Source organism: Epinephelus fuscoguttatus, linkage group LG1, assembly GCF_011397635.1.
Source record: "Epinephelus fuscoguttatus linkage group LG1, E.fuscoguttatus.final_Chr_v1".
NCBI lineage: Eukaryota > Metazoa > Chordata > Actinopteri > Perciformes > Serranidae > Epinephelus > Epinephelus fuscoguttatus.
The window spans coordinates 18317409-18342534 of NC_064752.1; the positions used below are offsets into that span (position 1 = coordinate 18317409).

General features: G+C 42.3%; 1 protein-coding gene across 4 annotated transcripts in view; it reads left to right on the forward strand.

Moving 5' to 3' along the window:
• Nucleotides 1-7254: 7254 nt before the first annotated feature.
• The window catches only part of LOC125894744 (potassium voltage-gated channel subfamily D member 3-like), a 140326-nt gene continuing 122454 nt past the window's right edge, over nt 7255-25126 (forward strand). For all 4 annotated transcript variants that reach the window (XM_049586362.1, XM_049586513.1, XM_049586446.1 and 1 more), the window contains exons 1-2: nt 7255-7676; nt 8585-9751. In XM_049586362.1, the coding sequence (XP_049442319.1) occupies nt 8649-9751 (1103 nt within the window). In that variant the 5' untranslated portion in view covers nt 7255-7676; nt 8585-8648. The remainder of the gene's footprint in view (nt 7677-8584; nt 9752-25126) is intronic.

Sequence of the window (25126 nt, forward strand, 5' to 3'; positions counted from 1 at the left end):
TCTGTGCAGCTGAGTGAACCTCAGAGTCCAATGAAAATTTTCTTTGGATTCATCACTACAAGTGACACCTTTGTCATTATAGTCATTTCATCTATTGGTGTAAAAATATTGTTTTGTGCAGCTTTGTTCAGTTTGTTTTCATCAAACACAGCATTAAAGATGAAAGATGGAAATATACAGCTACAGCGAAATATTGAAGCATGCTTATAGACCCAAGATGTGTCGAATTCCATTCACATTACTTTGACTCTAAAGGCGAAGGTGACAGTTTGTAAAAGTTCTGAGCAGGGTTATTGTGAATTCAAGGTACTTTCCTATTCATTTCAGAACAAACCATCTCTTTGTGCTTTTAAGTCTTTGCAGAGTGTTTTCCCCGTGGACTCAACTCCACAAGTGCAGAGAAAAAAGTGTTTGTTCATAAGACCCTGAACTCATGAAGGATAGGAGACTGAACACAGAAATAACCCTGACACAGTAACTTTCTGACATAATGATGATCAAATATCTAAACAGAAGATGTTATTTTAGAGATCTAATCTAATTCGTATGTCTCAGTCCAAATGAGACACAGCAGATGAAGGCTGTATCAGGTCCTGTACCCTCGTGGAGTTGATCTGTGTGTAAGGGGCTATAATTCATAAGATCTGGCTTTCATCCAATCGGCATGCGGCGACCCCAGGTGCAGGACAGCCAGATGAAAAACAGCGTAAAATCTCAGCTGTTGCTTTGGCTCTGGTCAGCTGAAATTGGATGATGAACTGTTACAGAAATGACGCCAATTGCTGTGTAAGATTTAAATACCTGATAAACAGTGATGGATTATACCTGCATTTCTAAATGCCAGCTCCCTGCAAAGATTAAATTTAGCCTTATCAGTGCTTGTTTGGATGATGTATGATAGAATATAAGCTTTTTTAGTTTTATTTGCTTTCCTTTTTATCAGTGGAAATTAGAGTTAAATAAGTCTGAACAATTAAATGTACCGAAAAGCCATCCAAATGAGAATTTGTTGTAAATGAGCAGTAACTAACATCTTGTTTTTCCCTGTAGTTCAAGATAAAGTTTGGAACTTACTGTGAAACCCCCTGATGGATTAGCACGGGCTAAACATAATATGCTGCAATAAACAAATTGCATTACCTCAAAGTGCATTGCATTTGAAAAGGGGTTGACACAGTTATTCAGTTGCAAAGTTATTTGCATATCAGTTTCCGTCTCTAGAAAAAGCCGTTTATTTCGTCTTTTCTATTTTTTGTTTCAATATGTCCTTTTTTGAATATTTGAAAGCCTCTACTGTCATAATCTCATGCAAAGTACTGTGAAAAATTGCACGTAAGTGTTCTTCTCTAAAGTTCAACTGCCACCCCAGAGGTTTGAACGTGTCACAGAATGGAGTGAGAGTGGGAAAAATGATCCGCAGCGCAGGCAGGATTATATCGGCGTTTGGCAGATTGAGGTGATGCATTAAAAAAAAATCAGAGACTAAAAGACTGACTCTGCTGAAGACAATGAAGGCGGTCTCAAAAATCCAAACTGTATCGTTTAATCTTACTCCGAGCTGTATGCACTAATATTTCTTTTGAATGTGCGAATGCAGGGAAGGCAGTGATGTAACTGAAGATGTCTGTATGGTATGAATTTATGTCCTCAGATTCCTTCTTTAATGATATGATGTCAGAGGGTCCATGCATCAAGTGTACTCAGTGCTCACTGAAAAACAAGTGGTTACACTACAGAGAAAATCCACTGTTTTAAAGGGAAAAAAAGAACCTAAAAATATTTTCATTCTTCGACTCCACGGTGCTGAAAGACCACAGATGAAACAAAAGCAAGCTTCTTTGTGTGAGACTCCCTGCAACTTAAAAAATGTTCAAAGACGCGATTCATGAATATTTTACACGATGTGCCAGAACTTCAACTGAACATCTGAGTGTACTGGAGTCCATCAATAGCCTATCTGTCTTAACACCCAGGCCACACAGTCTCAGTCGCTCTCCCCCTTTATTTGCCTCTCCCTCTCCCCTAACCGCCACACACAAGGCCACCCATTCAAAGACCCTCCTCATCTAGCCGCAGCAGTCCCCCGAGGTGCCTATGTAGTATGTACAGACCATGCTGCCTGGGATTGAAGTGTGAGATAGGAGGGAGAGCCAGTGGGGCTTGTTGCGTCTTTCCCTCTGATGACGAGGCTCTATAGGGACTCCTTTGACACCCACTCTATGCTGTGCTCACAGTTTGATGATGAAGGCTTGTTTGAGAAAAATGATGGTGGATGGAGTTTTTTAGTACTGGTTTAATACTAATACTTAACTCTTGTATAACAGACTTTGGGGCCAGTTGTTGATACAAAAAAGTTGGAGAAGTATCTCTTAATAATTGGAATATTGCAGTATAGCTCAAACCCTGGAAAAGTTGATATGAATGTATTAAGTTTCCAAATAAACTTATATGGTTATGTAATTCTTAAACTTACAAGAAAATACCTAAATCACATAAATCCAATGGAATTTTAACGGGTGGTGTCACTTGCGGCGTCAGACACTGATGAAACCCAGATGCTGAAAGAGTCTATTTCAAAGCTGAGAACCATATTGGACTAGAAGATACACAGATAAGAAAACATTTTGCCCAAAGCAAATATGTGATACCAAATAGATTTCAGGGTTTAACAATAATGTTCTTTTTCACTTGCCTGGTTGGGCTAGTGGGTCAGAAATCTTCTTGCCCATAGTCAATTTGTACTTGCCCCTTTACGAATTGTTGTATTTATTAGTGGTTACCAATTAACAACAAAGATTAAAGTGAGGGTAATGTCATGAAAAATGGAAACTGTGCAATACTTAGTAGGAGTTTGCCTACATCCTCTTACAACCCAGTCCGAAGTCATCGAAATCCGGTGCTTGGGCAGTGATTTGCGACGTCAGACACCGACAAAAAAGCTGTCCTTTAACGTCGGCATGATACATGGCCAGTTGCCAGTATAGTTTTACAGCGCTTGGTGGCGTCAGGGGAAAACGCTGCATTACAAGATCAAAAGTTTAGACAGCGAAAGCCTGAGGAGGGGCGTGATGCATGGTGAATGGGTTCAACAAACACGGCCCTCACCTGAGAGAGCGGTGTTCGTGTCCTGTAAGATTATAAAGCCAAACCCTGTTCTTTTTTCCTAAACCTAACCACATGTATTTATTGTTGGAGGAAAAATAATGTCAATTTGTGTTGTTGTACTCATGTAGTGCTTTTATTTTGAAAGAGACTGTATGTAAATGTTAAATTTGCTGTGAAAACAGAAGTATATTTTGAAGGAAGACAATGCATGTAAAAGGCAGAACTTGACACGGCGTCCCTGAAGGTCACAACCAACGCTCCCAGGCTACCTTGCACATCATATCTGGATGTGGAAGGTCCATGACCAAATGTAGATATGTGACAAGGTTGGAGTGAGAATGTGTTGACCCAGCTATTACTCATCTTTATTATGCTGCAGTGCACAGAAAGATTAAACCCAAAGATGGACTACCAATCAGGAAGAGTAGGTGATTGCCTGTAGAAACTGGTTTGTACTAATTCAGCTAAAGATTTTCTGAGTGTGCACCACCCAAGTATGATGAATGAAATGAAAAGGGCCTTGATGTTGGCCTTGCTTTATTACCTGACGTTGATATGTTGAGACTTAGTTGTAAGACCTCATTTCTGTTTTATTCTCATTGTCTAAATACAAAACCACATATTATTTCTGAGTCTTATGGCTGAAAAAGGGAGACTTGTGTTAGGGCTAGGCCCATGGACGATGCCATTGCCAGTGGATGTTATATCTGCTCACATCCACTGGGCTGCTTTACTGGTAATAAGTTATTAATTACTTACAGAAACAAGTGTGCAACAATAGTTCACCTTCCACTTCCTCCTCCCCTCTCTCTGTCACTCTTTCTTAAACACACACACACACACACACACACACACACACACACACACACACACACACCTTTGAGAGGCTCGATGGGATTTTGCCAAGTAGGACATGCTCCTGGATCAACATGCCTCATTGCGTTCCTGGACCAAGGTTGCCATCAACCAATCACAGCCCTCTGACATCACCAGTGTGCTGCTCCTGCACTTTTTTCAAATTTACTTTGTGCGTCTTCAGAGCTAAGCTAGTTTTCCACATTGAACTTAACACAATTGAACAAGTAATCCTCAGTAACACTAAACAAAACCCTTGTTAGCTACTGCAGGGTTAGTGTGTTAGCTTGCTAACTAGGTTGGCTATGATAACAAGTAAGCTTGCCAATAAACTAGAATATTGTTCATTAACATTTCCTTCCTTTTTTCCATGTTGAGCCCAGATAGATTTGGTTAGGAATATCCAGAGCCATCATCATCATTATCGCACTGATACTGGATAATTTGTTTATGTCGACATCAACATAGCAATGATGCCCTGCATGTCCTACCTGGCAAAATCATGTCATGCACCTGGAGAGCGTCGTAGCACTCTGTTCTTGTGCCTGTCTATTGTGCTTCTGTAATACAGTTAACAGTGGTTTGCATGTTGAGTCGAGTGGTTGATGAACGCATATCTCTGTGTGCGGCTTGCCCCCCAACCAACAACAACTGCAATGTTGGTTGTAATATACTCAAGGTAAAGACATTTACATTTTCACAACTGTGAAAATTGTTTTTGAATGGCCTTCAAAACCATTAGCCTCCCTGCACCTGACCTCTCAGACCTCAACAACAGAGCCATCACACAGGACACGCACAGTAGCAAGAGACACTCATTACCCACTCAATCCACACTTCACATTACTTCAGTCTAGCCTCAGATACAGGACTTTAAAAATGGAGGAAGACCTGTTTCATCTCTTCTGCTACATCAGCCTTCATAAAATACCCCAATGAATTCTATGCGTGGATATGTGAGCGTGTGTACTCGTGAATGAGTGTGTATGTGTACATCTGGAGTATGTATTGCATGTATTTTAACGTTTCTCTTGAAAGACATGAACATGTGCAGACTGTGAAAAAAAATCTATGTAGATGAAAAGCAGAGCTTGACTTATAATCAGGGTTCTAACCCAGTGGTACTCAATCAGGAGTCTGGTAATCCCCAGGGGTCCTTGAAGTAGTTCCAGGGGTCTCCAGAAAAATTGCAAATCGTTTACTGTGTTTTCACTATTTAATTCACTATAGAACAGAGCCCAATGTGAGTTAGAGTCATAAGAGTGACTATTCTGATCAGAGGAAGGACAAGGACAGACACAGGAAGAGGCCACACTCAGCAGTCAGACAGGAGTCCCATTAATTTCCAGGGCTGGTACCTGCGGTTATTCCACAGGCTAGTTAATAACATGTCGGGCAGGAAATCCAAAGTGTGGGATCATTTTGGGAAGGTGAAGGACGAACCTAAGGTGATATGTAAACTCTAGCCTGGTTTCTATTCACTCTGAATTTTGTCTGGATTCTGGTTCCAGTCTAGAAAGCGGATCTGGAATTCACCAAATTCACCAAAGTAAAAGTGTTCATCAAAGTAAAACTTTAAATTCTGGCACACCATCAATTTGGGGTGATGAGGGGTGTAAGAAAATCGATTAACTTAATGGCTTGGGCCTTTCTTGTAAATTATATTCTTTAAATTAAAAAGTTTCACCGCATTTTTATTAGCTTGGTGCTTTTATTTTGACGGAAAGGCGCATCCGTCGAATTCCGGATCCTGTCTCTCTTGCCCTGGTTCCGGTTCCTTACCAAAACGGCCACTAAACGGCCCCAGACTATGTAAACTCATCTTCACTGGTCGACTACAAACATGACATATCATCTGAAACATGGAAGTAGCTACATGCCCATTAGCCACTTAGCACAATCATTACTGCTTTGCCGACAGCGTCATTAACAGGCGGCTCGCTCAGTGTGTGACGTGCACTTGTAGATAAAATATAGGCCTATATTAATGAAGGTTCATTAGTACGGTTTGGTATTTCTCTGTAATGTAGCACAGTGTTAACAATGTTACTGATACTATTGTTTCTCACACCTTCAACTCAAACCATTGTGTTGCCCCGCCCAAAATATATCATTTAATAATTACATTAATATTGTAAACATGCAGGTGAGTAGTCGACTAATGGCCCTAAATGATGACTGTTGGTCGACTAGGAAAATTCTTTGGGTGCTTTCACACCTGCCCTGTTTGGTTTGGTTCAATTGAACTCAAGTTCTTTTGCCCCCATAAGTGCGGTTCGTTTGGGCAGGTGTGAACACAGCAATCGCACTCAGCTGTGCACCACAACAACCATACCGAGGTGTTCTTGAAGAAGTGGTCTCAGTCCAGTTGCAAACAAACTCTGGTGCAGTTCCTTTGTGGTGAGAACATGTTCCGACCTCGATCCGAACTGACTGCAGCACATTCTGTGCATTCAGCTCATCCAATGCATCAAAACATTGTTTTCTAGTTGGAGCCGCGCCTCGTTATCAAACTGTATGGTGTGACTAAAATGAACAATGACAGCAATATAGTCCACGATGAGCAGCGCTAAAATCAACCTGTGTAGTTGTCCCTCCATTGTGACATTAGAAAGTGTCGCATTTATCTTGCAAGTGTACTCTTCTTCAACGTTTTCTTTACATCCTGGATTTTTCCCCCATGGAATCTCTGACCAGTCAAGAGCAGCTTTCTCGCACAAGGCATTTTATCTGGTCCGCTTGTAAATGCTGCCGTTAGAACACGAACCAACTCTAGGCAGTTATACAACTTGATAACAAAAATAATCCTTGATTCAGACAAAAGCGTCCGGACTCTAGGTCTGAAAGCACCCTTAGTCGGGGGCAGCCTAAGTATGGTATTCTAGCATTAAAAAAATTGTATGTTGTGGGAGGAGTGGGGGGTTATCGGGGCCCAGCAGCTCATTTTTGCCCCAGGCCCCTCAAAAAGTAATCTGTCCATGTTAAACCTCTTCTGGAACATGGGAATAATATTGTATGAGTAATAAAGTGTTCATATTATACATTAGTTTACAAGTCAGGGCGGTATCTGCTGCAACTGCAATGGCAGCATTTTGGTTAACTCACCATAATAGGTGCACTATAGTGACTTTTTTTAATCCCCCGTCATCACTATTACAATACAATGGTATGTAATGCTTGAGTAATGCAGCAGCACTGTACTGACTGCAGTCAAAGTGACAGGGTGAGTCTGTCACATATGATGGTAAAGTGAGGCAGAGGGAAGGAGGGCTGATCACGCAGAGCTGGCACAGTGAGAGGAGAGACGCACATTGTACTTTGTGCTGGAGAAAAAGGGGAAGCGCGCCGCTCCTCTCCATCACGTTTCACTTTTCAAACACTGACGGGGAAACAAAGGAGTCAGGATGTAAAAAAAAAAAAAAAAAAAAAAAAAATCCGTCAGAGGACGTCCACGAATCCCGCTGCAGACCGTTTCCTCTGAGTCTTGTGGTCCCACACACTCGTTCATCCTGCTCCATCAGCCGCGTTTTGGCGCTCTGCTCGGTGCCGGAGTCTGCCCACCGACCGACCGACAGGGAGAGGAGAGGAGAGGTGCTGCTCGCTGCTTCATCCCGCTGGATGGATCCTCTCACTTGTTAACTGAGGACTCGATCTTTAGGGAAACTCTGATTCTGTTTGGAAGAGTTGGGATTTTGTTCCCCCCTCCACTTTTACCGGTGAGGGCGTTTATGTGTTTCCCTCCATTCACTTAATATTCTAGAGTAGAATAAGAGCAGAGGTGCGTTTAGGTAGTGAGCCATGCACACTGGAAAGTACTTTCAGTGCACCAAACTGTATGTTACTATTAATTTAAAGGTATGTGTAAACATTCAAATGACTTTTAATGTATTTTTCCACTAGCCAATATAGGTCAGGTTATTTCTAATGATTAATATATTTGATTTTTAAATAAACCCAGTGATAATGTGTGTATTAACATTACAACATATATAAATCTGGAGCAGTTGCCTTCTTATTCCGGCGCAACAGGTTTGTTTCAGTCCCTGACAGTCAGTGCGTCTCCCTGTCGGTCACTTAATGATGCTGCTCAGGACAGAGACAGTGGGTCTGTACTTGTGTCTTCACTGATGCTGTTAGTGTAACTGAGTGATTGCACTGTATTCACTGCACGTGTAGCTGTAGTTTCTCATATCAGTGGCAAATGTGGGCTGAAGGTCGAAACAAAAGTAATTAGTTCACAAATGCAGCAAATTGGCAGCAGTCTCAGTGAAAATAAACTCTTAGATATCAGCTGAAATATATATTTCATATGATTTTTATGTTGAGGTTGTGGGCTCAAACCTGAGCTCCACCTTTACCTGTGTGCTGCCTAGGTTGGCTTGTAGGCAGTGTGCTTTTGTTGTTGACACATTTAAGCTTTCTCCCTCAAATTTGGATGACATTTTGGGTGGACTTGGACTGAAAGCAGGGGCGAGTGACTGGAGATTTAATAAGTAGGAAAACTCATTTGGAGCTCAAAATGTCATGAGCTTTTTCAGTGCTGTGATGTCAAACACTGATAATGTGGTTGATTATTTAGTGTGCTGCTGTTTTCAGCTTTATGTGTCCGTCTGTTGTCCCTCAGATGTCAGTTGATTTTGTGGAGAGTCGGCTCTGAAGGTGAGGAGGACTACTTTGAAGACTTCACGATGGCGGCAGGAGTAGCAGCGTGGCTCCCTTTTGCCAGGGCAGCAGCCATCGGCTGGATGCCCGTCGCCAACTGCCCCATGCCTGTTGCCCCGAAGGACAACAGTAAGAGACAGGACGAACTGATCATCCTCAATGTTAGCGGCCGTCGCTTTCAGACCTGGAGAACCACTCTGGACCGCTACCCCGACACCCTGCTGGGCAGCTCTGAAAAAGATTTCTTTTACAATGAGGAAATCAAGGAGTACTTCTTTGACCGGGACCCTGATGCCTTCAGAAGCATCCTCAACTTCTACCGGACAGGGAAGCTCCACTACCCTCGCCACGAGTGCATCTCAGCCTACGATGAAGAGTTGACCTTCTTCGGCATCATCCCCGAGATCATCGGCGACTGCTGCTATGAAGAGTACAAGGACAGGAAGAGGGAGAATATAGAGCGACTGCAGGATGATCAGGAGGAGAACAAGGACATGAAGCTGCCCAACATGAACTTCAGGGAGACCATGTGGCGGGCCTTTGAGAACCCCCACACCTCCACCATGGCCCTGGTCTTCTACTATGTCACTGGATTCTTCATCGCCATCTCGGTCATCACTAATGTGGTGGAGACGGTGCCCTGTGGTTCCACTGCCAACCAGAAGGACATGCCATGTGGTGAACGCTACACTGTGGCGTTCTTCTGCATGGACACCGCCTGCGTCATGATATTCACAGTGGAGTACCTGTTGCGCCTGTTTGCCGCGCCTAGCCGCTACCGTTTCATGCGCTCGGTGATGAGCATCATCGACGTGGTGGCCATCTTGCCGTACTACATCGGCCTGGTGATGACCAACAACGAGGACGTGAGCGGCGCCTTCGTGACGCTGCGCGTGTTTCGAGTGTTCCGCATCTTCAAGTTCTCCCGCCACTCGCAGGGCCTGCGGATCCTGGGTTATACACTCAAGAGTTGTGCTTCAGAGCTGGGCTTCCTCCTCTTCTCACTCACCATGGCCATCATCATCTTCGCCACGGTCATGTTCTACGCAGAGAAGGGCTCCAGCTCCAGCAAGTTCACCAGCATCCCAGCCTCCTTCTGGTACACTATTGTCACCATGACGACGCTGGGGTGAGTAACAGACATATGCACACCCACACACACAGGTAAATACAGTCACACACATGTACACACTATAAGCACCCTTCGTCCCTCATGCTGCTTTACTGTATTTGTATCTGTCTCAGAATTAAAACTATCGATTCTCATGTTAATAGATGCACTGGGTGGATTTTTTTTTTTTTTTTTTGGAAATTGAATAATTTATGAAAACCACTTTGAATTTCAAATGAGCATTAAGACAGCCTGTCCCCTTACTTCAGCACGCTACAGCTTATTTGAGGCTGCCAGTGTGAGTAATGGTGGGAAGTGTGGCATTTATCTACCAGCACAAACACTCGTGGCATTTTGTTTGCCTCACGTAGAAGTCGCCAAATAAGGAGACAGTGGCTGAATGCATACAATACATCTGAGTGCTGAAAAGATGCCCAGATACTACACAGATTTGTGTGTACACTAAGGACTCCACTGAGCTATATTTAGTGTTTCTGTCTTTTTCAAAAATGTATCTTTTGCTTCAGACACAGAGCAAAGCTGTGATTAAAATCATACTGATCAGATATGATTGGTCAGATCGTTCATAATTATCCAATAAACGAACAAATCTTAATCATATTTCCACCTCTGCACCCTTGTGACATTAAGCTGATGCGTCTCCTCATTATCTTTGGATGAACAGTGGTTTAGTTTATTTATTTATTTTTTTCTCGGTGCTGTACTCCTGTCCTCTGAATTGGGACCACACTAGAGGCAGGATTATTTATGGCCCAGGCATTCGGCGTGAAAATGCCTTGTGAGGAATTAATTTAACTGCATTATAAAATCGGATCTGTCTGCCGTGTGCCTGGAGGCGAGGTGTCCCATGAGAGCTCCTCTGTCACCTTTATTATGATTCCCCTCTGCTCTTAATCTTTCACACAAGCTCGCTGAGATTCGGCGCCATGAATGGCGGGGTGAACTTGAAAGTGTTCCCGAAGTTTGGCTGAGTGAAGTATTATGAAGGCACAGTGGAAGAATAGTTATGAGTTCCTAAAAATCAGTTTTTCTCCGTGGCTCTCTTTGTAGATAATGCAGTATATGTAAATGCAAAACTGCCGTTTGGAATAACGTGGCATGACAGTAAAAATGAAGCTGATGGCTTCAGTAATAGATATCCCTGATGATAAGTGACTGTCAGTATGATCAGGCAGGAAAAGCATTAAAATGATAGGTTCACTTTTTTTCAAGTCTGTCTGAAAATTAAAAGCACTCATTCTCATTCCAAGGGTGTCGTCTTGGTCAGTGGCCATCAGAGTCTGATACTGATGCACAAGGCACCCTTTAGCATTTATAAGAGAGGCAAGGGGTTTTCAGATAACTCCAATGTAAAGTCATTTGCGGTGTAGTATAAAGAGCAAGGAAGTCCGAGTAGGGTCAGAGGGCAGGTGGTGGATAGATCAAACAAACACAGGACTTTCACTGAGGAGGCCGCTATTCTTGTAATGGATGAAACTGACTGGTTACTACTATGTTACGTAGTTATCATGTGACACATGTTGTTACTTTACTTAAGTTACATAACAAATGTACTTATTTTAATTCAAGCCATAATCTTTTTTCTAAACCTAACTAAGTCGTTTTGTCGCCTAAACCTAAAGTAGTTTTGGTGATGAAACCTACGTTTCCTGTGGACATGGATGTTAATTTTGAAAACAAATGATGCCTAATGCGGCACAGTGATGTAGTGGTTAGCATTGTTGCCTCACAGCAAGAGGGTTCCTGGTCGAACCCAGTGTGGGGAATTCGAACCCCTGGGTGGCGGAGCCCTTCTGTGTGGAGCTTGCATGTTCTCCCTGTGTCAGCACGGGTTTTCTGGGGGGTACTCTGGCTTCCTCTCAGAGTCCAAGGACATGCAGGTTAATTGGTGACTCTAACTTCTGGCAGCCTGTCCAGGGTGTACCCCGTCTCTCACCCAGTGTCAGCTGGGATAGGCTCCAGCCCACCCACAACCCCTTACAGGATAAGTTGTTATGGAAAATGAAAAGGATGATTAAATAATGCATGTAACGAGTGGAAATCGACATGCCACCCTTGAGCATCCAAAATTGACTATAGAGGGCTGCCTAGAGCCTCATAGTTTGGAGCACACTGGCCCCTGATGACGTTGCCGGGTTTGACAAATTGGGAGTGAGGTGTTGCCATGACATGATTCCAAAGTTTGTGATGAGTGACAAAATCCACTGTTCTTTTTTTGTCAAAACATTCTTTTTTAAGGTATTATGAGGCTTCAGCAGTTCAGTTAGACAAGATATATGGATGTCTTCCAAAGGCACAGTCTCCAGCTGTAACTAATGATTATTAACACCACAGAGGAATCTGTTTGTATGATTGATTGGTACATTAAATTTTAGAAAATAGTGAAAAATGCTCATCACCATTCCCCAGAGCTGAAGTTGCTGTCCTTGCATTGCTTCTTTTTTTGTCCAAAACAAAATGATATTCAGTTTTTAATTCTACACAACAGAGAAAAGCAGCATTTTAGAAGCTGGAACCACTGGGGCATCGGTGGCTTAGTGGTAGAGCAGGCACCCCATATACAAGGCTGTTGCCGCAGCGGCACGGGTTCGAATCCAGCCTGTGGCCCTTTGCTGCATGTCATCCCCCCTTGTCCACTGAAGGCAAAATGCCCAAAAAAAATAACTTTGAAGAAGCTGGAACCACTGAATATCAGGGTTTGTCCTTGATGAATGACTCACTGGTACAGTCAGCGATTCTAATCCAATACACTTTTTGTCACATTCAGTGAAAAGCTGTCCACTCTGTGCCGTCAATACAGCAACAGGGGGCATTAGTGCTTGTGCACAGTATAGAGGAAAGGAAAGGAAATGATATGCACAAGAGGGATGGTAAATGCCATAAATTAGCAGAAGGGTACCATAAAACTTCAATTAATAGCCCAGGCTATTATTTGCTTAAATCACTGAACTCAACGGCTTATATTTGAGACAGGCCTCTATATGGGGCGACCTTTAATTCCTTTACCACAAAACTGTTGCTCAGCAAACATAGGAAATAAGATCAAATTGTTTATTTTAAATATTATGAATATTACTTGTGTAAAAATTAGACTTTGATTACCATTAACTATCTATCATTAATTTGATGTAGCTCCAACAGACAAGGCATCGAAGAGAGAGGGAGTTACGACACCCATCATACCAACACAACACCACTTTATCCTGTTAAAACAATATTCATAACTTGCATTACTTTTTATGATAAAACCTTTTTGATTCTTTTGATCTGAGAACCCTTACAGACGAAAGAAGTATAAATAACATACCAGGTAATCGGGGAATGGACACAAAATCTGACTCTATGACCACTTTAGAGGTAGGGAGTCACCACTAATGGAATCTAACCGAGCTAACATTATGTAGCATCTCCATACTGACAAAATAATAATATTTGTATGTGCAATCTAAACAGCTATCTAATGCTGGCTCAAGTGGGTAGCCAACAACCTGATTTTATAGATCCAAAGAACTGCGATAAAAATTAACTGCTTGGCAACCAGACCAGGCCTCTAATTGAGACAGACCTTTATTTGTCAAACGTGTAGCTACACCAGGCTAGTGAAAGGGACTGGGTGTTTAATTGAGACTAGGCCTTTAATTGAGGCTTTATGGTATATAAGTTTGGGTGTGGAGTTTAAATATCAACAGCCTTCACACACTCCACCTTAAGATGATTTATCGGTTATCCATTATAATAGCTATAGATAACAGCTATAAATAAACCAATTAAACCAAACAAAATACAAAAGGTAGGTGTGTAACTGCTGCTGCAGGCACAGGTGAAAGAGCGCATTCCTCACCAGATGGCACCTCCGTTCAACAAGGCGTAACACACCTTCATATTCGATAATATATTCCTGTCAGTTCATCAACAAATCATATCAGCTCTGCAGATTTTAGTACAGATTCTGTCTTTGTTTTCTCTCTGCAGCTCTGAGAGGAAACACTGTGGAAACACAAACAGAATTCAAACCAAAAAGTCTGTAACTCTGGAAGATGTCCATTCAGTTCATCCAACTCACATTGATATTGTGTTGGGAAGGAATCTCCTCGCAGCCACTATGGACAGTAGGAACAATTATGGCAGCAAATAACTCCATGCATATGATCATTTGGGTATTGATTTAAAGTTAAAAGCCTTAAGTTTCTGTAATTACCTCTCTGTATAGCACTTTTCATAGCCAGTGGCAGAGTCCGCTATTCCCACGCTGGATTTGAATTGCAAACCAGGACTGGAGTATTAAGGATTATAATAGACTTTTAAAATGTGGGCCTATCCATTAACTATTAACAAGGCTCCACATTGCCAAAAAAAAAAAAGTGTTTTACAGATATACTTCTCCAGAATGGACCACAGACTGAGAGCTTTAAAACCTGTTAATATTGTTTCAGAAGCGCTCTATTTTCTGCTGTGTTCATTACTGAGAGTGATCTGCTCAGAGGCTAAGAATACTGAATAGGCGTATGTGTGGGCTGTCATGTTGCACCTCGTTTGACCTTTAAGAAGATACCTGGTGATGTGACCATGTGGCTTTTTTTTTTTTTTTTTTTTTTACGAAGTGTGCTTACTTTCCCTGTTGAGGAGCGACTTGTGCGGCTGGCAGACCTGAAACTTTGCATCCTTTTTAAGGTCACTTACGACAGTTACTGCACTGAGTGTCAAAGATTGGTCTTTTTCACAAATGAAGACATGGAAACTAAAGTCAAGTGTGGATCTCCAGACCAGAATAGCTCTATTAGTCTTTCTATAGCATAAGGGCTTAAAAGGCTGCATGACCTTACCTGTGCTACAGTATTTGTTTGTGTGTGTGTGTATGAGTGTGTGTTTGTGTGTGTTTGGTGTGTTATAAGAGGATCTTTTGTATCACATATACAAAAGGATAGAAATGCCAAGGTGAAAGCATTATGTAAATTGTGAACCCTGCACAGCGTGTTTGAGTGTGAAGCCATTATGTCCGACACACAATGGGCAGCAGCACTGTGACTCTATATACAGCTGTAACAATAGCGATCCTCATAGCTAACCAAGGACAGTCATTTAAAATGCTCAGATTCAACATGTTCTCTCTACACAGCCTCACACTAGCATTTCTTAACATGTTTCTGTATCAGATCAAACACCTAAAATCCAGAACAAAACCTAAACGAATACAATATTGTATGTTCAGACTTTCTGTGCTCCTCAGGGACAAAAATCTGTTCATTTTGTGCTTTTCCAAACAAGACGTGACCACATTTCTTTGCTGATAAACGAGAGGAAAGCTTAATTTCTTACTGGAAAAATTCAGAATGTTTGGGATTCTCAACACAGGCAAAAATCTAAATTTTAAATTGACAGTATCCAGCTGTTTGCAGCACCATGCACTGTAACCTGCTTTGATCGAAAAAACCAAATCACAAGCTTTTCCCCCCGTGAACATAGAATAAATATGTATAACAGGGTACAGTACAGTCTTTGTCACGTAGAACTGCAACCCACGCAAACTTAACAAAAGCAAATAAAATATATTCAAATACTGGTGCTTAGTACACTATGTGCCCCCCTGACCTCGTCCTGTTTCGTTAATGTGCAGCGAGAGAGGCTAATCTGGTCATAATTACAACTGAACAGTGAACAGCCAGCAGCTTTTCATAAGGCTCAGTGTTCCCTCCTGCCTGTCGCCTGTCGATCTGCTCACCTGCTGAAGGGACATATGCCGAGGTGATGAGGTCACCAATAACCCATCTGTCAATGCACATAAAACACCATGGGGGAGAAATATCAAAACTGCAGTACATGCAGTACAGTGCATGAAACAAATCCCAGTGTACATTTCCATCAGTTTTTACTTCCATGTCACAAAACAAGCTGCAAGCTTTCATCGGATGTTGTGTTGATATACACAAGATACTAGAATATGTTTTTGGCTCACTATATTGTTAATATTAATTTTCAGCAAATCCAAAGCATTTGGAGACAAACACATACATGCACACCAATCTGCAGTCTGCATTATCTATCCAATATTCAAACCCTCCACCAGCTGATACATCACTAAACTTAATGGGAAACTTCAGTATCGTTTAACCTGGACCATTTTGTCCCATGCTGTTGTGTCTAAAGCTGGATTTAAACTTGTGGAGAGCCCATGCCGTAGCTTACGCAGTTGTGAGCATTTATACTTGTGCAGTGGTGTGTCTTTTCTCACTCTATAGTTACACCTCCAAAAAAATTAGTCGGCAGTGGGGTTTCTGTGAAGTGCTGTAAAGATAAGTTGCTTCAAAACACACATTAAACACAAGACAAACACTTGTCTTTATCTGGACACATTTTCTCCACAAATGCAACATGCTAAATGTTTATTAGCACAAGCCTATGGAATTTTACATTGTATAAATTAGCCTAACGACTATTAACTATACTCATGTGAAGCCAGGGACAACAGCAGCATTTAACATTGCAAAATTCGGCTCCATTACAACTCACAAAGTTCACTGACAAAACAACTGTCTTATATTAAACACGTTTTCCAAACAAATACAACATGCTAACGCCATTAGCACAAGCCTATGGCATTTTACATTGTATAAATTAGCCTAGCAGGAGCGGAGATTTCCTCTGCTCATATGAAGCCAGGGTAAATCATACACAAGACTTAAAATGCTTATCGTTACGTATGACGTATAGTTACATGTCTGGAGAGGTGCACGTCAGGCTACGGTGTAGGATACAGCGTAGGCTCTACGTCAACGCAGAGCCTAAGCTGAAGGTACGGTGTTGATTTGACGCAGAAGTGTAAATCCCACTTACGGCTACATTCAGACTGCAGGCAAAGGTTCCCAAATCTGATTTTTGTGTGACTCAGGTCTGTTTTTTTTCTCACAACACTGGGAACAGTACAAATCACACATCAAAATTTGTTCTGATTTTGGCCACTTTCGTATGTGGTCCTTCAACAGATACACATGTCTGAGTTTTTGCAGTGGAACCTCAGTCTGAGCAGTCATATTGGAATTCAGTAACTTTTCCATTACTTGCAGAAATTGAGTGTCTTACTGCCACAGTCTGGAGGAGAGGTGCTGACAGATACAGTTAAAAGTAACTCTTAACATCCTGAATTTTTGACTAAGATCTGTTAAAGTGAAGCCATTCACAACTCGAGCCCATCACTCCCAGCTTCACATCCACGCACACTTCCAGACTGAGGTAGCAGCCGTTGCTCCACAGAAAGCCATAATGGAACATTTGGCTCTCTTTCTCCTCATCTTCATCTTTGTTACCATCTGCTCACGCTGGCCTCCACTGCACAGCCACTTATAAATGAAACTGTAAACGCTGACTTTAGTGGCCTCCATGTTTACTTCTGTGCAACAGCGTGCTGCATGTGACGTTTTTGTTATTGTTCTTTTGCACATGTGGGTCAGTTCTGGATCAAGACCAATTCCCACTGGAATCTGATATTGGCCACATTTAAAAAATACTGTGAACAGCCAAACAAAAAAGGGATCTGAGCAATAAATCCAAATTTAGCTCTAAGGCAAAGTGACTAATGGAAGGAGGGACCAAGTGTGTGCACCTCAAGATAAAAATACACAGGTGCAAGACAAAGTATACCTCACTGCAGGTCACAGAGGAGACCTGCACACTGTAGGCTACCTCAAGAAGATGAAGGTGAGGAAGATCCTGTGGATCTAAACATTGCCTTAAAAGAAAAGAGAAAGAAAAGACTATTCAGAGCCGACAGTGTGCAGATCCCAAGTGACTAATGGGAAGAGCAGTTTTTGAAATTGGTCCAGTATGAGCGCTGCAGCCACAGACAAAGGCTGCAATGTAATCTTTGGGGCTATCAACACCGTCACTGTATGCTCACTAAAAGTGCCCTTTTTTTGCTACTACGTTCAGATTGTTATCATAAGAGTCTGGCAGCATTATGGAAAGGACCAAGCAGCAACCTCCCAGGCTGAAAAATGAAGCCAGTGCAGTTCATCAAATGTAGGGATGCACTGAAACGAAAATTTGTGGTCGAAGCCGAAGCCGAATATTATTAAATGCTTGGCCGAATACCGAGTACCGAATACCGAATATCGTTGTTTAGTTTTTCATTAGTTTTTGCAGATGAACCCCCTCCAGATTAGTGTTGTCACGGTACCAAAATTGGGACCCACTGTATGATACCAGTGAAAATATCATGGTTCTGAGTAGTATCACGATATCACAGTGAAAATGAGGCAGATGTGCCTTTTGTCATTTATAAAAAGATTAATGACTTTTCTATAATACATCAATGATATTTCAATGGAATAAATGACTTATTGACTTATTCATACTTCAAAAACAGTATCAATAAGTGATTAACATAGGGGGATCAAAATAAAATAAATAAATGAAATAAGAATCAACCAGCCATCCTCCTCCCCTGACAAGTAAAGAACAGTCCCTAAAGTGTGGTGAGGTTTGTGGACCGTAGGTACGTCGTAGGTACGCTGCAGGACCATAAATCAGGCTTTACTGCCACAAAGAGTAATGTGATCGGCCCGTTTCTCCTCTGACACATCACATACCTGTGTACCGCCATGGCTCAGCTGTTCAGGTAGTTCTGGGCAGTCATGACGCCAAGAAGAGGATATTATTGGAGCCGACTTCTCTGTCGCCGATAAGCCAATGGCCGCCGTATTTGACAGGGATACATTACTGTCTGTGTCTGTGACCCCCGTTCAACCCACAACCAGTGTGATTTGCCTTTCATTTCTGCTGCTGGTTGAAATCTGTAGGCTGCCCGCACAGCGTGTTGAATGATTTAAGCCTATTTTGCTCGCTCAAAACTATTTTTAGTCGCAAATGTGAGTGCCGACATTTTACTCCGCCCGTCACGGCATGCTGTTTGATTGCGTTATCAAAACATGTCACTATTATTCGACCTTGCTTTTAACTTATTCCACCGAATACCGAATGTGGTTTTTTTTTTGCAATATTCGGCCGAATATATTCAGTTACCGAATATTTGGTGCATCCCTAATCAAATGACCACTTGAGGCTGGCTCCAAAACAGACTAAATCCCCATAAGCTTAAACAAACATGTTTACAGCCTGGTACAAAAAAGGGAATTGGTCTCTATAGCTAATTCTAACATTCATGACAACTGTACACAGGATGAGTCTTTTTTTTCTATAACTCACCTGTTTACATTTTATTAAGTCCCAAAGTTAATATTAGGGCCATATTTAAGGGCGGGCCACTTGAGTGACAGGCTGTCTGTGAAGCATTGCAGCACTCTGTCAGTCACATCCAGCCCTCGCTCCTCCACAGCTCCTCTGTCTTGTCCAACTATGGTCAGCTCTGGTTCCAAAAAAACAAGATGGCAACGGCCGAAATGCTGAACTTAACGCTTCCAAACGAAATGGGTGGATGGGTGACATCACTGTAGCTACGCCCGTTATTACATACAGTCTATGGAAAGGACTTGAAAGAGAAATTAAACATTTTTCCTCACTTTTCACTTGATGCGGTCTATTTGTTATTGTGTCCGAGCCTGTGAGTGGCAAAAATAAGCACTGACGGTGCATAATTGCCCCAAAAATAACATTGCAGCCTGTTTTGCGGCTGCTGGCTGCAGCGCTCTCACTTAATACTAGATCACTTTCAAAGATTGTTGCTCCCATTAGACATTTAGACACAGAACATTTAAAAATAGGGTCCATGCTGAAAAATACCAAAGTTCCATTTAAATGCTGCTCTAACCTTTGTCTAGCACAATTATAGCAACCAGTAACTCTGTGTGCATATGGCCATATTAGTATTGATTTAAAGTTAAATTCCTTAAGATTTTTGATGTAACAAGCCCTATTTCTCCTGGCAAAACATGAGGTGGCTTTTTTTTTTAAAGCAATCACGGGATTTGCAATGTTTTTGCCACAATAGCCAGTTCTTAAAAATGCATTCAGAAAACAAGATGTGTCATTTTTGACAGTGGATTGAGTTTAAATATAGCAAAAAATACTGGAACAAGAAGAAAAAGCCACAGTGAGCTATTGGATGAAGAGTTACAGGCGACAGGCGGCACACCTTCAACTCCTCAGCAAGGTAGTTAGAGAAGACGTCCTCACTGAACGGGTGTGTAGTCCACAATCTGTGTTCAAAAATGTGGCCTCTGGCAAAACCACACACATTCACAAACAAACAGACACATTAATAACCGTGTAAACAATTTATTAACCTGACAACAGATTAAATTTAAAACCAATATACTGCATTTGAGATGACGGTCTGCATCAATAGGAGAATTGCCAGCTGACAGTCAAGTCTTTAACAGTTTGATCATATTCCCAAAGAGCACATACACATTCATATGCTGATTAATTCACACACACACACACACACACACACACACACACACACACATACATAGGTATTGCCTTTGATCTTGTCTTGCCTTTATGACCTGCCTCCCTGCGTCCTCTCCGTGTCTGCATGAGCCCAGACAGCGCAGCGCAGCAGTTCTGGATAATGTGCTGGAGCTGAGGGAGATGAGGGGGGGAAAGGGACTGACTGGCTGTATAATCAGCCACTTTCACTGTCCAGGAACAGGGGTGTTAAATCAACCTCAGGTGGCTGATAAAAGGATCTGGATTGAATCTCAGCGAGGTGCGCTCCCTGCGGCTGCCTGCCGGCTCCTCGCCGCTGTTGGAGCCGGCCGGATACACGGTCATTGGCATCAGTGGGACAGGATCCAAAAGATTGATGAGGAAGGAGAAAGCCCTCTCTCTCCGTCTCTTTCTTTCTCTACCTTTCTTGCTCTTCCTCCCCTCATCCCCCCCGAGTCTCCCAGGGGAATGGCTATTTTGAGAACAGGCTCAGTGTGTTAAAGGGAGTTATCTGTTTTAACTATAATCTGATACACGATACAGACACAGTGGACGAGAGCAGCCGTTTTTTACCTGCGTGACAGGTGCACTGGAGGCGAAGGTTCGCTGGCACGCCACCGGCTCTCCCAAGTCTCCCACGCCTCTAAAAACATTATTAACCCAATAATGAGAGAAATATTAATGAGGTGTGCATTGAAATCTGACTCTGGTGTTATAATTAGAGTGATTCTCCCAGTTGTAGAGTCCTGGTCCTGGACGGAGGCTTGTTCTGTAGCAGAAAGTGAGAGAAAATGTTGTTATGCATGTAGGTCATGTTCCCATCTCTGCCTTAATCAGTGGCTATATATAATCTGCTTCTTTCTTCAGAGAGACTTTTAGCTCACTCCCCTCTGCGCTCTCTGCTCAACATCTCTATTAGACGATGTGGACTGGGCCTAGGGGCCGAAGGCAAGAAGAGGGAGGTCAGACGAGTCAGGCCTCGGGTTCACAAGAACTCTACCGTGCAGGGTTGATCCAAACGAGATGGAAGTGGCAAAGTGAAGCGAGAAAGGCCAAACTTTCCTTTTTTGACTGTCACTTTAGTTTTGTTACAGTGTCCACATTCATGAGCTACTCTGTCATACATACGCACAGTGTACGGAGCACATGCTGCAGCTAATGATTATTGTAATAATTGATTAATAATGCAATGACATTTCTCAGTGAATCCATTGAGACCAATTAACTTTCCATGTCTATGTCTGTGTAGCCACAAGCGTCCTCAGGATGCAGAGTCCGTCATCTGCCCCCGTCTGCTAGGGTCATATACTGTCTGAGTAAACACGTCATCAGAAGAGGAAAAACAAAAGCATCAGTTATTTCAGCACAAAACTGACATGTTTTACATTTACGTGACAACAGAGGAGACAGTTGTGATTCTTTTCATCGGGGGTGAAGCAGGAAGTAATGGGATGTTGTAGTAATTAGTTTGGAGGTTTGGACATATGATGCTGTCCTGCTGATCGAGGTCTCAGTCCAGAAAACGCGTGGAGTTATAACCATTCAATCAATCTTCATAAAATAGAAAAAAAGTTCCAAAATTGTGGAAAATGCCCATCACAAGTTCCCCAAGCATAGGTAGATTCTTTAAAGTGCTTGTTTTATTCAATCTAGGGATGTCGGTATCAGTTAATGTTGCTGTCGATAGTCCGACACCCAGTAACTGATAACTGGTTTATTTTTGAGAAAGAAAAAGCAAAATGACACGAGGTACAAGGGGCCTTGCTTTTAGTGGAGCAGTCCACTTACTCAGTGTGCTTCTGCTTCTTAAAAGTGTTAGCTTTGCTGACAGACAGGTAGCCGTGTTATCATATGTCTCGGTCTCCACTGGTTAGCTAACTTTAGCCTTGGCCAGGTAGGAGCTTACTAGCGGTCCCACTCACTTTATTATTTTATTTTTTGTGTTAGCTTTGCTGACAGACAGTAGCTGTGTTTTCATATGTCTCGGTCTCCACTGGTTAGCTAATCTCTCAAGACAGATTCTGCAATCTACATTGTAGAATCTGTCGGCAGCCCTGTGTGAAAGATGACTAGAGAGGGAGGGAGGGCGTGGCTTTGAGTTTGAACAATGCTGCGCTTTAGCCAATCACAATGGAGGGGGCGTGGCCGAGACATGCAGGTGTCCCCAGGAAATGTGTACCTACAGAAACAGCAAGCTCCACGTTCATAGCGACCGCTCCACCCAAAACGCCGTCTCGTCAACGTGAAAAATTTTTTTTTTTCCAGCAGATGTCTTAGTTACAACATGGTTCATCTAACTGGAGTAGTTTCATGTCGTATCCAGCAACGGGAGGCTTTTAACAGATGATGTCCTGATGTTAGCTTTGCTGCTGCTGTTAGCTGAAGTCTCATGCTTTCTAGACATCGTGATTTCCCATAACTGATTAAATACCACACATAGCAACACAAAACTGCTTTGCTAGCTCAATCATGATGTAACTAAGATATCTGCTGGAAAAAATATTTTATTCACGGACTGTTTATTGAGTTATTACCTTATTTTTATACAGTCTATGGTTATTACAGACACCTCTAACGGCTAACGTTAACAGCCAACGGTTAGCCCAGCTAATCTACGATGTTATTATTGTTATTATTTACAAAACGTGCACACAGAAATAGTAACGTTTGTTCAGTCATTGTGTTTATAGACTTAACAAACATCAGATTAGTCTACACGGTGATATGGTGACGTGAAAAATTGTGATATATAGCTAAACTCTGCTGGTTTTCTACCCGAAGTATTTGTAAACAACACGGCGATTCCCTGGGGGCACCACTGGAAGTGAAGGGCGTGAGGCCCCTGCACTTCCGTTAGTCGAAAAACTCCGGGCTGTGCCTCCAGAGGTAAAGGAAGAATTTTTTTTTTTTTTTTTTTTTTTTTTACCGATGGATTTCCAGATTGCTGGTTAGCTAACTTAGCCTTGGCCAGGTGGGAGCTAACTAGCCGTACCACTCACTTTATTATTTTATTTTTTGTGTTAGCTTTGCTGACAGACAGGTAGCTGTGTTATTATATGTCTCAGTCTCCACTGGTTAGCTAACTTTAGCCTTGGCCAGGTGGGAGCTAACTAGCAGTACCACTCATTTGGTGATTACTGCTTGTAACACTGTCCCGACCCAACAGCATTGCTGCTGAAACATAGTGGCCAACTTCTGGTCTCCCCCCAGGCCGCCCCCTTGTAAGCAGCTTTCTTTTTTGTTTTTGTGCCTCAAAGCCCCCTTAGCATTGATAACTATGTTAGCACCACCAGTTGTGCTGACACTGCTAACAGAGCTAACGAAACTAACAGTGATAACATAGTTAACAATGCCAAAGGGATTTTTTGGCTCGAAATCAAGGCGCTAAAGATGCTTATTTAATAGAGCGGCCTGGGAGACCGGAGGGTGGGCACAGTGTTTCAACAGCAACACTGTTGGGTCGGCACGATGTTACTAGCGGAAATCGCTGAATGAGCAGTGCCGCTAGCCTTCTCCCAGCAGACTTGGGTGGTGCACAGTGCAGTAAATTCAAGGAGTAGCAAAACTGACCTACAGACCAACATACGTAACTGGTCAAAAGTATTCTCAGTGGTTAACCTATAACCGTAAACTGCTGACATCCCCTAATTCAACAACAAACAACAATCCAAACCAAAAAGTACGTAGTTACCATCCATCCATTTTCAACTGTTTATCGAAGCTGGGTCGTGGGGGCAGCTTCGAAGCAAAGTATTCCACACATCCCTCTCCCCAGCAACGCTTTCCAGCTCCTCCTGGGGGACCCCAAGGTGTTCCCAGGCCAGACGAGATATGTAATCCCTCCAGTGTGTTCTGGGTCTGCCCCAGGGTCTCCTACCAATGGGACGTGCCCGGAACACCTCCGGATGTCCAAGCTCCTCACCCTATCTTTAAGGCTGAGCCCTAGTCACCCTTCTGAGAAAACTCATTTCCGCCACTTGTATCCACGACCTCATTCTTTCGGTCATTACCCAGAGCTCATGACCATAGGTGAGGGTTGGGACGTAGATGGACCAATATATCGAAACCTTTGCCTTCACAGTGATATGATATTTGAATAAACAGCAGTCAAACTTTACACAGGCTTGAGTGACAAATCAACTACCAAATTTTATAGAAAATACATTTTGTGGTTTCATTTTCTGTTAACTGACAAACCATTTTAGCACAATGCACCGACTTTTTTTTCCCATCATGTGCATCAACATTTCTCTTGTTCAGCCCGACCGTTTTGAAACTGGCATCTTTCAACAACTGATAAGCCGAGTTCTTTGTTTTGAAGAAGTTTTGTGTGTTCCTCATTAATATTTTGGTAAACAAGGTTAATTGTGTAACCTGACCACTGATCTCCGTGGCACTGTGAAACTACAATAAGAGAGTCTGGAGCATTGAGTTTGGTGACAACAAAGGAAGCAGTAATCTCAGGCCTGGTTCTGATGAAAGATATTCTTAACTGTATTCTTAGCTTGTTACCCGGCTCTGTGTAAAGGGATTAATTAACACTGGGTAGAACAAAGCATCTCATGTTGGGGAGTTAATCAGGAGTCTGTTTGAGTATTTTTTAGTTTTTAAAGCATACATGTAATACATAAAGTACTCTTTAACTTCTGTGATTAAAATACAGTTCATCAATACAGTATGTGGTGTTTGGGAAAATTGGATGGGGGTGTGTGTGTGTGTGTGTGTGTGTGTGTGTGTGTGTGTGTGTGTGTTGCCTTTTGATTTATTTGATATGTAAATGATTCTGTGAGTATTTGTGTGATGTGTTTACAGATAATAATGGATAATTGGTGAAAGGATTGTGGAGTTTTTATGGGCAATTAATTCTGGAATGACATACATTGTTTTGTTAATAATTCAGGATCTTTGCAGCACGCTGAAACAGAACTGGAATGTTGAGCTGCGTCGCTTGTAAGTGGGAATGTTCCCTCACACAAATCATCAGAGGTT